The sequence below is a fragment of the Mus pahari genome, chromosome 10 (assembly GCF_900095145.1).
Source record: "Mus pahari chromosome 10, PAHARI_EIJ_v1.1, whole genome shotgun sequence".
In the NCBI taxonomy this organism is placed as follows: domain Eukaryota; kingdom Metazoa; phylum Chordata; class Mammalia; order Rodentia; family Muridae; genus Mus; species Mus pahari.
In genome coordinates this window covers 60,022,466-60,035,838 of record NC_034599.1, presented here as the reverse complement: position 1 = coordinate 60,035,838, position 13,373 = coordinate 60,022,466, and the positions used below count along the sequence as shown (strand labels likewise).

The 13,373-nt window shown below is 50.8% G+C and overlaps 1 protein-coding gene across 2 annotated transcripts in view; it reads right to left on the bottom strand.

Annotated features, from left to right (window-relative positions):
* Window positions 1-10,433, bottom strand: part of Igdcc4 (immunoglobulin superfamily DCC subclass member 4) — a 35,179-nt gene extending 24,746 nt beyond the window's left edge. For both annotated transcript variants that reach the window (XM_021206648.1, XM_021206649.1), the window contains exon 1: window positions 10,327-10,433. In XM_021206648.1, the coding sequence (XP_021062307.1) occupies window positions 10,327-10,390 (64 nt within the window). In that variant the 5' untranslated portion in view covers window positions 10,391-10,433. The remainder of the gene's footprint in view (window positions 1-10,326) is intronic.
* Between the last annotated feature and the right edge of the window lie 2,940 nt (window positions 10,434-13,373).

Genomic DNA, 13,373 nt, shown 5'->3' with positions numbered 1-13,373 from the left:
TCATTCCTCAGCTATGTAGAAATTGGAAGCCAGTCTGGACTACGTGAAAGTGTGTCTCAAAAAAAAAAAAAATTTTTTTTTTTTTACCTGTATATGTGGTAAATTCTTATATAAATTGTGAGTTGTTTCTTGGTTTTAAAAATACAGAGCAGTTCTTTCCTTTTAGGGCTGTCATGAACGTCCGCTGGGTGATGTGTATGTGGTATAGCATTGCCTGGCACTGTGTGGTGGCTTGGTGGTTTTAGTCCCCCAGGAATCCAATGTTTCATCCCCACTACTGTTGCTCATACCTCAAGCTTGAAAAATGTTGTAGCTGGAAAACTGAGAAATGTACTATGTGTGTAAGGCATGTGTGTGTGTGTGTGTGTGTACATATGCTCCCCATAGACCCTAACACTGCCCCTGCCATGAAGAAAAGAGGAGGAGGATTAGAATAGAGCATACACCATCCCGTCTCAGGGCAATAATCACAAAGGGAAATATTTCTTATCATAATCAATGCTTCAACAGGGCCTGCTCATCGTCACAGAGCAATGGCTTCCCATGGGGGTGCTTCGTCACGGTTGTCCTGCTGCCTCCCTATCCCATAAGAACTCAGGCACCCAAGCCAAGGTCTCCTCTCAGCATCCGGCTTGCCTCACCACGAGGCCCAATGGCATATCTGAAAGCCGACTAAAGATGGAGGTGACAGCCTCATCATGTGGCAAGGCTGGAGAGACAAAGCAGGAAGACTAGGCAGTCGGGAAGATGTATGGCCTTGGGCCGGGCTCTTCTTCTTCAGTTTATCCTCTGACACAAAGGTATCTGTTCCAAAGCAAACACAGCACCATCCCACGAACATCCCACTGTGTTCCAACTATGGTCCCCTATACACATGTTCCTCTGTCTGCTACACTGGTCAACACCTCGACCCCTCTGTGTGCCCATGTGTCCTCCCTACAGCATTCAAAGCAGAATAAGACAGCCCAGGGACTGGAGAGACGGCTCAGGGGTTAAGAGTACTAGCTGTTCGTTCAGAGGACTGGGATTCAGGCTCAGCACTCCTTCAGCTCACAACCATCCACAACTCCAGTTCCAGGTGACTCTGATCCTCTCTGATGGCCTCTGCAGGCAGCAGGCACACACATGGTACACAGGGACATGCATGCAGGCAAAATGTGTATACTCATAAAATTAATAATAATAATAATAATAATAATAATAAATAAATAAATAAATAAATAGATAGATAAATAAATAAATAAATAAATAAATAAAAAGTCCTAGCTGGCTGAGGGGAGGGAACCTGGGAAGAAATGTGAAGGATAAAGGGTCAGAAAGAACCTGACCAGATCGCCACCCTTCCACTCCTTCAGCAGAGCTCTGCTGGACAGTTCTGGCTCATGACTGCCCTGGTGATACACAGGGCTAGGGAAGAAGGCAGTGTCCCCTCCCAGTCAAGGTTCCAGGGGCTGGAGACATGGCCCAGGTCACACAAACAGCTGTAATCACAGAGCTAGGAAGCGGGAGACAGGAGAGTCCCTGGAGCCAGTTTCGCCAATCTGAAAGTCAATCTCTGAGTTCAGTAAGAGACCCTATTTCTGACATTAAGGTGGGGACTGGGTAAGTGGCTCAGCCATTAAGGAAGTGTATTTGCTACTCTTTCGGAGTACTGGGGTTCAATTCCCAGCATCCGCATGGAAGTTCACAGTCATGTGTAGCTCCAGTTCTGAGGGATCTGAGGCCCATGCACCTGCACACACATATCCACAAGCAAAACGCTCATACGCATCAAATAAAATAAATAAATCTAAAATAATTTTCCTTTACTTATTTTAATATATTTATTATTAAAATGCAATTTATTATAATTATTACAATCTAACTTATTATATTATTACTGTGAAGCTGCTTTTGTGGTGGCATCTGTCTGTACAAGTGATGTCAGGACAAGACAGCAAATGTGCAGTCGTCATGACTAGCAGACAGGCTCCAATGCTTTAGCTGCTGAGACAGCTGGAGGCCACTTCCTCCTCCTCAAAGTCTCCCTCCTGGTCAGCTGTGGCAAACCAGGTGTATACAGGACACCAGCTGTGTCTGGTTGCTGTTAGCCTCAGGAAACTCCATCTCATCCATGCCCTCACCTTACAAAAAGGACGAAGATCTCTGACCTCCTCATACACACCTATTCATTCGCATGGACACACACACACACACACACACACACACACAGATCAAGGTCCCAGTTTTGCCACTTCACTGCCAGCTGTGACAGCCAGGTGTCCTCTCTGGTACTCGGTTGATTTCCACATATTTAAAAATGAAGATGCTACTGAGCCTGTGAGGAGCAACCGAATGCTGCCTGTCAGGGGCTCAGGCTAGAGCCTGACGGACATCACTCAAGAAGTAGAGAAATTCCATCTTTTTTTGGTTCGGTACTGGGAACAGAACCACGGTTTGTGTGAAGGTCAGGCAAAAGTTCACTACACAACTATGCCCAAAGCCCTATTCTGTAAGGCCCTGGGCACACGGTAAGGAACTACACAAACGCTCTTTGCTGCCCTTAGCATTCAGTCCTTTCTCTTCTAAAGCCCCAGATTCCATGATTCAAATTCAGAGTTGTGGAAGGCAAGCCTGGGCTCCCAGCCCAGCAGCTTCAAATGCTCTGGTCCAGAGGCAGAACTGGAGGCTTGGGTTTCAGGGGAGAAAAGCCCCACAGAACACGAATCCTCGAGTCCTCTGGCAGCCTCCCCACCCCCTAAAGCATGTCCGGGGCTTGAAAAATCCCCTGCCGTGCAGAACAAACAATGTGAACAGTTGGGGCCCGAGCAGCTGCTGGGTATGTCAGCAGCCTGGGCTCTGGCGGGCAGGACAGCCGCCAGAGGGGCTGGTGGCTGGCAGCGGGGCCCCAGGAGCTCCAGTTCCCTTCCTGAATATTCATGGATCAGCAGATGTCTAACTTCACCACCTCAGAGGAGCCCAACAAGGCGGAATCAGGGAAAGCCACAGGGACGAAGATGCAGAAAGAACAGGGATCCGCCTCAGAGAGAAGCAGGTCTGCGCCACAAGCCCTAGCAGACCCATTTCAGTGGCAACTTCCCGGAAGTTCAAGGTCCATTCTACCGATGAGGAAACTAGGGACAGGAGAGAGCGGTGGTGTGGGGGGAATCTGACTTTCAGGGGCTGAACCCGAAACTGGGGGATGAAGAAGGGGGGTGGTCAGTTGCTCCTGAAAAAGAGGTTTTCCAGGAAACTTTGCCCAGACACAGCCGCTCTCAGGAGACTTCTCTGCCTTCCTCCAGGGAAGATTTTCAAAGGCCATCTGGAAGTCTCCTAAGAAATTTTCTCTCACCTAGAGGTGAACCGATCTTTGTGCCTCTCCACCATCATTGGTCCCCGTCGCCAGGATTCTAGGTCCAGTCATTTCTTGCACAATCTTGGATTAGCTCATCCCCCACACCCTTCTGTCTCAGTTTCTCCAACCTTAAACAAGGAGATTCAAACTCAAATATTTCCATCGAACTTCTTCTGGGGCTAGGGATGTAGCTCAGGCTAGCAGGCCCTGGGGTTGATCCTCTAGTTCTGGATAATTAGTGCTTAGCAGTACACACCCAAAAAAGAAAATACCAGCACTAGGGAGGTAGAGACAGGAGGGCCAGAAGTTCAAGAGCTCAGTGATTAAGAGCTCCTGCCAGGCATATGTGAGGTCCTAAGTTCAATTCCCAGCATTATACACACAAAGTTCCAGGTCATCCTCCTCAATATAGGGAGTTCAAGTCCAGCCTGGACTACATGAAACCTTGTTTCAAGAAAACCAAACCAGGTGCTGGAGAGATGGCGCCACAGTTAAGAGCACTGGCTGCTTTTTCCAGAAGTTCTGAGTTCAATTCCCAGCGCCCACATGGTAGTTCACAACTATCTATAACAGGATCTGATGCCCTCTTCTGCCATGCAAATGGAGCGTGTGTGCATTCACACACACACACACACACACACACACACACAGAGAGAGAGAGAGAGAAAGAGAGAGAGAGAGAGAAACCAAACTAAAATTCTTCTATTTACATACAACCTGAAATGCTATTTAACAACAACAACAACAACAACAACAAAAAAAAAAAAACCCCAAACATTTATTCTTATGTGTTTTGCCTGAATATATGTATGTGCACCATATGCATGCATGATGCCTGTGGAGGTCAAAAGAAGGCTTTAGATCCCCTGGATCTCCAACTTCCATGCTGGGAACCAAACAGGGGTCCTCTGCAAGAACGACACATGCTCTTAATCACTGAGCTATCTGCCTAACCTCTACCTTTATTTTTAAACTGCCTTGAACTCACAGAGAGTCCCCCTACTTCTGGCCCGAGTACTGATTTTAAAGGCTTCTGCCACTGTGCTTGGCCCTCAATCTTAGTTTTCAAACAGGTATTTTCTTTCTTTCTTTCTTTCTTTCTTTCTTTCTTTCTTTCTTTCTTTCTTTCTTTTTTTTTTTTTTTNCTTTCTTTCTTTCTTTCTTTCTTTCTTTCTTTTTTTTTTTTTTTTTTTGACACAGTCTCACTATACAGTTCAGGCTGTTTGTTCTTGATCAACCTGCCTCTGTTCTTTTACAGGTTTGTGCCATCACGGGCTATGAGAAGCCCTTTTGCTCACTTAAGAGGATAAATTAGATTTTATGACACCTATGAAAACCTGGTCAGAAAGGCAATTTGCTAGAGAGTTCCAGGGCCTCATTGGAGCTATTTGGTGAAGTTATCAGGAGCCTGAGTTCAGTTCCATTTTCAAAGGAATGTTCAGGAAGGACAGGACATGTAGCTGGGGGAGGGGACAAGGCCAAGGACTTGCCACAAATGGCAGAGATTCCCTCACCCTCTGTACAGATTTATGGCTTGTTCTCAGTGAAGGGCGATTCTTCCTGACACCACAGGCCACTCTTCCTTCTCAAGAGGCACAAGTCAATTTCTTCTAGAATCTTGGCCACCTTCCTTACCACACACTACGTCCCTCCCTCCAACAGCTGGAAGGAGAGTCCGGATGGCTGCCAAGGACACAAGGAGGGCCTCAACCCTCCCTCTATCTACAATCCCCTAGGGTGACAGCAAAGCCACATACAGCATGGCTTGCTTCCATCTGGGTCCCCTGATATCCTTGCCCACCTACCCATCCCTAACAAGTCACTGGAAGTCTCTTGAGAGTGCCTTGTGGGCCCCCTTGCTACTTCTTAGAAAGGCTTTGAACCAGTCTGATTTAGATACTTGTCCCTCCCCTTCCTGCCCCAGGGAAACTGAACACTGGATTGCTACAGTAACCAATCTAGACTGTTTTTAGAGACAAAGTCCCATATAACCCAGGCTAGTCTTGAACTCTATGTGCAGTGGAGAATGACCTTGAACTTCTGATTCCCTTGTTTCTAAGTCCCAAGTACTAGGATTACTGGTTGGGCCATAGGGCCACTTGCATGCTGGGCAAAGCACTCTACCAAGTGAGCTATAACCCCGGCCCTGTTTTTGGTCTGTCCTCAACAATCTCTTAGGATTATATCCTAGTTGGCCTTTAGGCTTTGGCATCTAAAACAGCATGTTGTATAAAATAGATATCCAACACAAATTCCTCAAATGGCCGTGCAGACATGCAGACCTTCTCAAATACTATCATAGAATCCCTTATGCCTTTGCTTTGTTATCTGTAAAGATATAGTAAGTCTCTTCAGGGCTAAGAATGATCTAAATAATACAGGAAGAAATTGCATGGCATACTATGTAGCTTCTACTAGACATCTAATAAAATGTTGTAATAACACTGAAATTGGGAACTCAGGATATTCTCAGTTGGTAGTATGTTTACTTAGTACACGTGAAACCCTGGGTTTGGTTCCCAGCACTGCATAAACTGTGTGGTGGGGAATCCTGTGATCCCAACACTTAGAGGGTAGAGGCAGAAGAATCAAAGGTCAAGGTTATATAGTGAGTTCGAGGCTAGCCTGGGCTACATTGGACCTGTTTGAAATGAGCAAACAAAAAGCACACGGAAGCAGAACAGTAAATTCTGAACCTTTGTCTGCACATCCTAAGGGCGGGGAGCCTGTGGGTTCTGCTATGCAGTTCATATGTTTAAAAGTATCTTTCTTCAGAGCCCACCTGTGTCTCAGCTGTCCTAGAGCCCTGCCCTTAAAACTACATAACAAGGTCATGATAAAGTAATAAGTTGGAGAGTACTGACTTGTACCCCAGGGGAAAGCTCATTGGCCCTTAGCGTCCTTGATCCCAATGCCCCCATTGTCCCTCCATATCCACAGGCTGGAGTCCTTGCCAGGAGACAGGAGGAGGGAGCTACAGCTGGCCTGACCCAGAAGAGAGCAGGCTGGGCTTCAGGGCTTCCTTTCTGGTTCCCCTTCCTCAGACCTCACTTTCTTCCCCCTGATCAAGCTAGGATCTTCCCCCTGTGCTCGTGGGAGCCCCAGGCAGTGACATCTGTTCTGCATCTGGAATTCCAAGTCTGTACCTCAGAGCCTTTGGAGCAAGTAGGAGGTAGGTGAAAAGGGATTCCATATCCTTGGACCAACCAGAAAGAAGACTCCGACCTAAAGTTGCTAACCTCTTTTATGGAAGGCAGGAGTACAGAGACAAGGAACTTGGTATGTGTGCACCAAATCCCTGGGAAGAGTGGCTGGTTTGCCTTACAAAGAGTAAGGCAATTGGTCTAGCTCCAGATCAGTTCCCATTTGTATAACTCTAGGCAGTTGCTCAGGTTTCTCATCTGTAAAATGGACTCATAGCAAATTTCCTTCTCTTTTCTTGAAGTGGGTAAGTTAGGTTATTATATAGTTTAGACTGGCACTGAACTCACAGCAATCCTCCTGCCTCAGTCTTTCGAGTACTGGGGTTACAACCAGCTTCCTATGTTTCTTTGAGTGCTGACATTATATGATGCTATAATTATGAGGTTCTTTAGCTTGAAGAAGGTATCTTTAGGAAAAAAATTATATATAAATACAGGATTAATGAGGTCATGAAAATACACACCAGCTCACGGGTAAATTACAACAGAGTCACTATTAAAGCCAAGTGATGGTGGCACACTTTCAGCACTCAGGAGGCAGAGGCAGGTGGGTCACTGAGTTCTAGGACAGTCTGGTCTACAGAATGAGTTCCGGGACACTCAGGACTACACAGAGAAACCTTGTTTTCAACCCCTTCCCCCCCCCCAAAAAAAAAGAGTCACTATTAAAAGAAGGGTCCAGAGCTGGAGAGATGGCTCTTCCAGAGGACCAGAGTTCAATTCTCGAAACCCACCCACATAGCCATTTGCAGCAGCTTATAACTCCAGTTCCAAGGGAATCTGACACCTTCACCCTGATATACATGCAGGCAAAACACCAATGTTCTCTCTCTCTCTCTCTCTCTCTCTCTCTCTCTCTCTCTCTCTCTCTCTCTCTCTCTCTCTCTTTAAAAAGCTTCTAGTGTTGGCTCGGGTGGCAACTCTCTAAGATGGGCCCCTGAGTGTCAAGGCTGAGAAGGGATGGTAGGGGGGGCTTCATAGGTGAAGAAGGGTTTCTCAGAGCTCAGTTTCCTACCATTGACCTCAGATGGAGGTCTCATTCCTATGAGCTCACAGCCCCAGTCTTTGACCCAAGGGCAATGTCAGGGGACTAGCCAACCCCTGCCATTGTACCTGTCCCTGGTACTGCCCTTCATTCTGCTCAGGCTGGCTTTTCTGGGCAGACTGCGATGTTTGACTTTCCTCATTCCTTATAAACCCCACTGTAGGGCGGGGAGGGATGCCTCGGCGGTCAAAAGCACTGGCTGCTCTTCATGAGCACCTGGGTTCAGTTTCCAGCACCCACATGGTGGCTCAAAACCAACTGTAACTGCAGTTCCGGTGGATCTGACACTATCAGCTGGCTTCCACAGGCACTGGGCACACACACACACACACACACACACACACACACACACACACACACACCGTGCATAGTCGAACACATATAGTAAAATAACAAACAAAAAGTCTTCAGTCTATGCTCACACCTTATTGATTCCACTTGCTTAGTATCTCTAGAATCCAGCCACTCAAGCTACTATTCCACTGGCTGCCACCACTCTCTCCTGGATCGCCACCTCTTCCCCAGGACAGGGGCGCATCCTGCCCAGCGCTGCACTATCTATCTCTTCTCCACAGTGGCTTCGGTGAGCGGATGCCCGCAGTGGGGCAGGACGGTCTCAGGCCAGAAACTTCGGTGAGACTGGCACTGCACTTGGTGAGCTGGGACTTGCTTTCTCCTTCGCCTCCTCTCAGAATGTGAGGCCCACCCCTCCCCCACCTGCCCAACTCCCACCGCCATATTCTAAACTCCAGTCAGATTTAGCTTGATGCAGTGATGTGAACTAAATCGCCTCTCAGCGTTGGCACCCCCTGCTTGATCTGGAAGACTCCTCCCTCTGCAGGGCTGCCTTTTCCTCTCTCCATCATTTTCTTCAGAACCTTTCCTGGTCTTCCCAGGAGCCCCTCTTCTGCAGTACCTCGTTAGTCCTGGCTCCTTGCTCTGACCCTATGACTGACAGTCTGGGTCTAGGACCTTATTCACCACAATCTGGGCATCGGGCACATGTTAACCTATAAAGAGTGCTCAGCAAATACTGTGAAAAGAAGGGAGGACCTCCACTCTGTAGGGGTGTCTGCAGACTGCAGCGGTTTACACACTCGAAGGAGGTCAAACCAGGGCAAGAGTAGTAGTTGCAGTAGCCATTCAGGTGGCAGCCAGGAAGACCTCATGCCCGCTCCTCACAGTCAGTTCACTGGGAGGAAGAGTCCAGTCCCAACATTCTCCCCGCTGTCCCGGCCTGAAGCCTCAGAAGTATTTAATAAAGCGCGGTGGCCAGCCAGGATCCCGCGCGTTCCTGGAGCTCTGGGAAGATCAGGAGGGAGGAGGAGGAGGAGGAAGAGGAGGGGAAGTGCAACTATTCCTTAGTCCTTTGGGCTCCGCGGAGACAGACACCTCTCTGACATTTCCCCGGCGCCCCGTTCACCTGACAACTCCGGGCCCTCACGCTTCTGCGGCCCAGCCCCACGCACCAAGCTTCTGTCGGCTCCCAGCCGGGTTCAGGGTCTCGGAGGGAAAGGGGCGTGTCTTGCGGGGCTAGCTAGGGTCCGAGCTGTTTCCAGCACTCTCCCACCCGCTGTTTTCCTGGAGATGGGCCTGGGGTTGGCCCTGCGGAGGCTCCTTCCCCCCCCCACCCCGCCTCCCTCCCTGTCTCCCTCCCACGTGGCCTGGCCCAGTCTCTCTGGAAAGCCGCAGCAGCTGGAGAAAAATCCCCCTCCCCACCCCCACTGCCAAGTCCCTCCCCGACTCGCCCCGGACACATCCTTAACTCCCCCCTCGGCAGGGAAGGCAAGAAGTAATCGAACAAAGCGGGCAGCCCATCCCCCTCCAGGCCCTACCACCTAACCTCCTTTGGGCTGTCCCCCAAACGCACACCCCACTGAGAGTGAGAGGGCCGAGGGTGGTAAAAACAGCTTTGGCATACACACTTGGACACTTCGTCGTCCCTCCCCCCCAGCCGTTTCTTTGGTGTGGACAGTTGTGATCCTTACCCCTGACCCTACCCAACACTAGGACCTGGGAACTGGAGGGGGCCTTGCTGACCTCGTCCACGCTTCCCTGGTCCGCCCTTGGGGGGTGGGGCAGGAGTGACACGCGTCCCATCCAGAGAGCGAGTGTTGGACGTGTTAGGCAAAGCAACTGGTTTCCTGCCCTTCCCCCACCCCCCCTCCGAACCCCGGGTTTGGGTCCACAACACCTCTACATTCCCCCAACCTCCCTAGCTGGCCCCAGGGGCCACACCCATTGGGCAAAGTTGAGTGGTTTTTCTCACCGCCGCCCCCACCAAGAGCAAGGACACTCCCCAAAAGCCAAGGCCAAATATTAGCTCAGTCCCATCCAGTTACACTCGCACCCGACACAAATGGAGGTGTAAGTGTACACTCCCTCCCCGCCTGCTCTCTCAGGCACACTCGCGACAGCGAGACGCTTGCGGGCAGGGCAGAAGCATGTCCCGCTTGCAGCCACCCGCTTGCAGCCACCCGCGCGCTGGCGATGCCACCAGGCGCCTTAGGCACGCGCTGTGGACACGTTCCCCCGCAGGACACCCCCACCCCGACACACACACACACACACACACATGCACACCTCACAAGCACAAGGGCCACGCGCAGGGGGACACGCACGGTGCCAGGCTGTGCACAGCAAGGACACACACCCCCTGGGGGCAAGTCCCCGCAGCCCCCGGCGCGCAAGCATCGCGGGCGCCGGGGACGCCCACTCGCGACTGCGGCCACCCGGGCCCTTACCGCGCGCGGACAGCAGGCAGAAGGTCAGCACCAGGAGCCCGCGGCCCGTGTCCGCCCGCGCCATAGGGCCGGGCTCGGGCCGCTGCCGCCGCGTCCGGGCGCCTGGGCCGCCGCCGGGGGAGGGCGCGCCGGGCGTCAGTGGCTCCGGGAGGCGCGGCGCCGCGGGCGGGGGCGCGGCCTCCGGGGCCGGGGCCCGAGCGGGGGCCGGCGCGGGGGCCGGGGCCGCGGCCAGCTCGCCCGCCCCTCCATCGCCATCTTGGGCTAGCGGCCCACGCGGGGGCGCCCCGCCAGTGTGGCCACCCTGCACCACAGGGGACACGCGCCCGCAGGCCACCAGCCTGCTCCTGCAGCTCACTCAGCACGCGGGAGCCTCCCGCTCCCCGTGTCACCTCGAGCTCCTTTCTGTTCATCTTTTCACCTGAGCCTCTGGATCTGTTTCCTGCCCCTGCCATGACCCTACCCTCAGGGTCGCCTCCACCTCTGTTCCAGGCTCAGTTCACAGAGACCTGTCCTTTTCCAACTCATGGCCTGACCTGAATCCTGGTTAGCCTCTCCACAGGCTGCACCAACAGACTCACTGAGGACACCACAATCCCCTGTCCCCGCTACCTCTTCCATGCCAAGCTGAAGGATTCTCTTGGCTTCCTTCCTTCCTCCTCAGTAGCCAACCCAGTCTGTACTGTGTTCCACCTCTGTGAGGGACAACGAAGACTTGCTTAGCACATTTTACACACTTGCATACTGGGAATATTGGGGTTTGTAGCGGGGACTCTCTAAGGACAGGAGGCTTAAAGCAGCAGGTGCAGGGCCTGCGAATGGTGTTGGGCCCCCACATTTTCAGAACTGCATCTTTTTCAACTGAGCTAGCCAGGTTAGTTGCTTCAGTGTGCCTAAAGCTGGGGGATCAAATGTCAGGTTGGGTTGGGGAGAGAAAAACACACTAAACGTCTATTTAAAATGAAGTGTTTGTGACTGGAGAGATGGCTCAGCGGTTAGAGTGCTTATTGTGTTTGCAGAGGACCTAGGTTTGGTTCCGGTACCCACTCAGGCGACTCACATCAGTCTGTAACTCTAGCTCTAGGAGGTCTGATACACTGGCCTCTGTGGCACCTGCACCTATAAGCAGGCACACAATTAGATACAATTTAAAATAATAAAAGTACATCATATATATCTATATATCTACATATCTATCTATCTATCTATCTATCTATCTATCTATCTATCTATCTATCTATCTATCTATCTATCTATCTCTGCATTTTAAGGCTAGAGAGGTGGCCCAGTGACTTGAGTGTTTCCTGCCTTAACAAAGGACCTGGGTTCTGTTCCCAGCACCCATATGGCAACCATAACTATCTGTAATTCCAGTTCCAATGCATCTGATGCCCTCTTCTGGGTTTTGTAGGCACTTTCCTGCACATGGTGCACATAAACTCATGCAAGTACACACATACACATAAAAATGGGGTGTTTTTGTTTTTGTTTTTGTTTTTTAAGGAAAATGTTATTCTTCCTTTTCTTGCATCCATTGGCATCCCCAGGATTTAGAACCATTTCCATTCTGGCTCATATGTGGCCAGAAAGCTCTGTCCCTTTTGGGGAGGAAGAGGTTAAGGCTGGGGTTCTGTACCCTCAAACCCACGATGTAGTCAAAGATGACCTTAAGCCTCTAATCCTCTGGCCTCTGCCTCTGGAGTGCTGGGATGACAGATGTGCACCCCCAGGCTCCATTAATGATAGCCAGGTTCTGAACCCAGGGCTCCTCACAGATTAAGCATGCACTCAGCCAGCTGAGCCGCAATCCCACTATATCTGTACTTAGCAGATCTAAGGGACCCTGGCATGGTCCTGCTTCAGCCTCGTTTTATTCCAGGGCTATTGTTAGCATTTCCTTCGATTACTCCTTCCTTGAAACCAAGTGATCTCCTGGTCCTCAGGCTTGGATGGGCTCTGCTATAGGAGTGATGCTGACCAGATACCTCCAGCCTGAACCTTCTCCCCAGACTCGGATTTCCAGCTCCTGCTCAGCAGTTTACATCCTGATCTTCCCATCCCTCCTGCCCCCCTCCAGACTCTGCTGTCTTGGTTCCTAGAACCAACATCCTTCCTGTAGCTCAGATCCAATATTTTGAATTATTAATTATTAATGTATGTGTGTGTGGTTTGTGTGGGGTCAAGCCTGGAGGTCAGAGGACAACTTTGGAATGTCCCCTCGGCTTTTGTGGGTTCTAGGAACTGACCTTGGCTCAATCAGGCTTTGCACGCCGGTTACCTTTACCTGCTGAGTGACCTCCCTTGGCCTTGAAGCTCACATCAAAATCAAATTGTACACTCACCCTTGACCCCTCTCCACCTGCCTTTCCATCCTCCTCACCTCTCACCTGAATTGTTATGGTGCTTCCCTGCCACCTTGCTGTTTCTGGCCTTTCCCCTTTGTGTGCCTTGGTCCAAACAGCAGCCAGTTCCTGTCACAGCTCTGTCAGGCTTCCACCTCAGAGGACAGAATCAAAGACCTGCCTCGTTCTACACTGCTCGACTTGCTTACCCGTCCCCAGCAACACCAACCCCTTCCCTTCCAGCCTCAAGACCTTTGCCCAGGACTGGGGATGTTACTTAGAAATAGAGTTCTTGCCTAACACACAGGAGGCCCTAAGTTCAATGCTCATCACTGAGAAGAGGAAGAAAGAACGAGAGGAGTGGGAGGAGGGAAGGTAGAGGAGTAAAGGGGAGGGGAGGAGAGAGCAGGCAGGACCAGACAGGGATGAGCTTTGCCCTCATGAGCTGAGGTCCACACCTCCCTACTACAGTGTCAGGAAGTCTTCCAGGAGCTGGGGATGCTGGAGGAACCCTGGGTTCAGTCCCCAGCACTGCTTGGTCATACATGCCTGTAATCCCAGCCCTTGCACGGCAGAGGTGAGAGGATTCTCAGCTCTATGTAAGGAGCTCAAGCCCAGGCTGGCCTGTGTGACATCCTGTCTCAAAAATAAAGTCAAATATGTCTTGCAGCTTGCTCTCCTCTTCCTGCTCTTCTTCCCTGCTTTTGT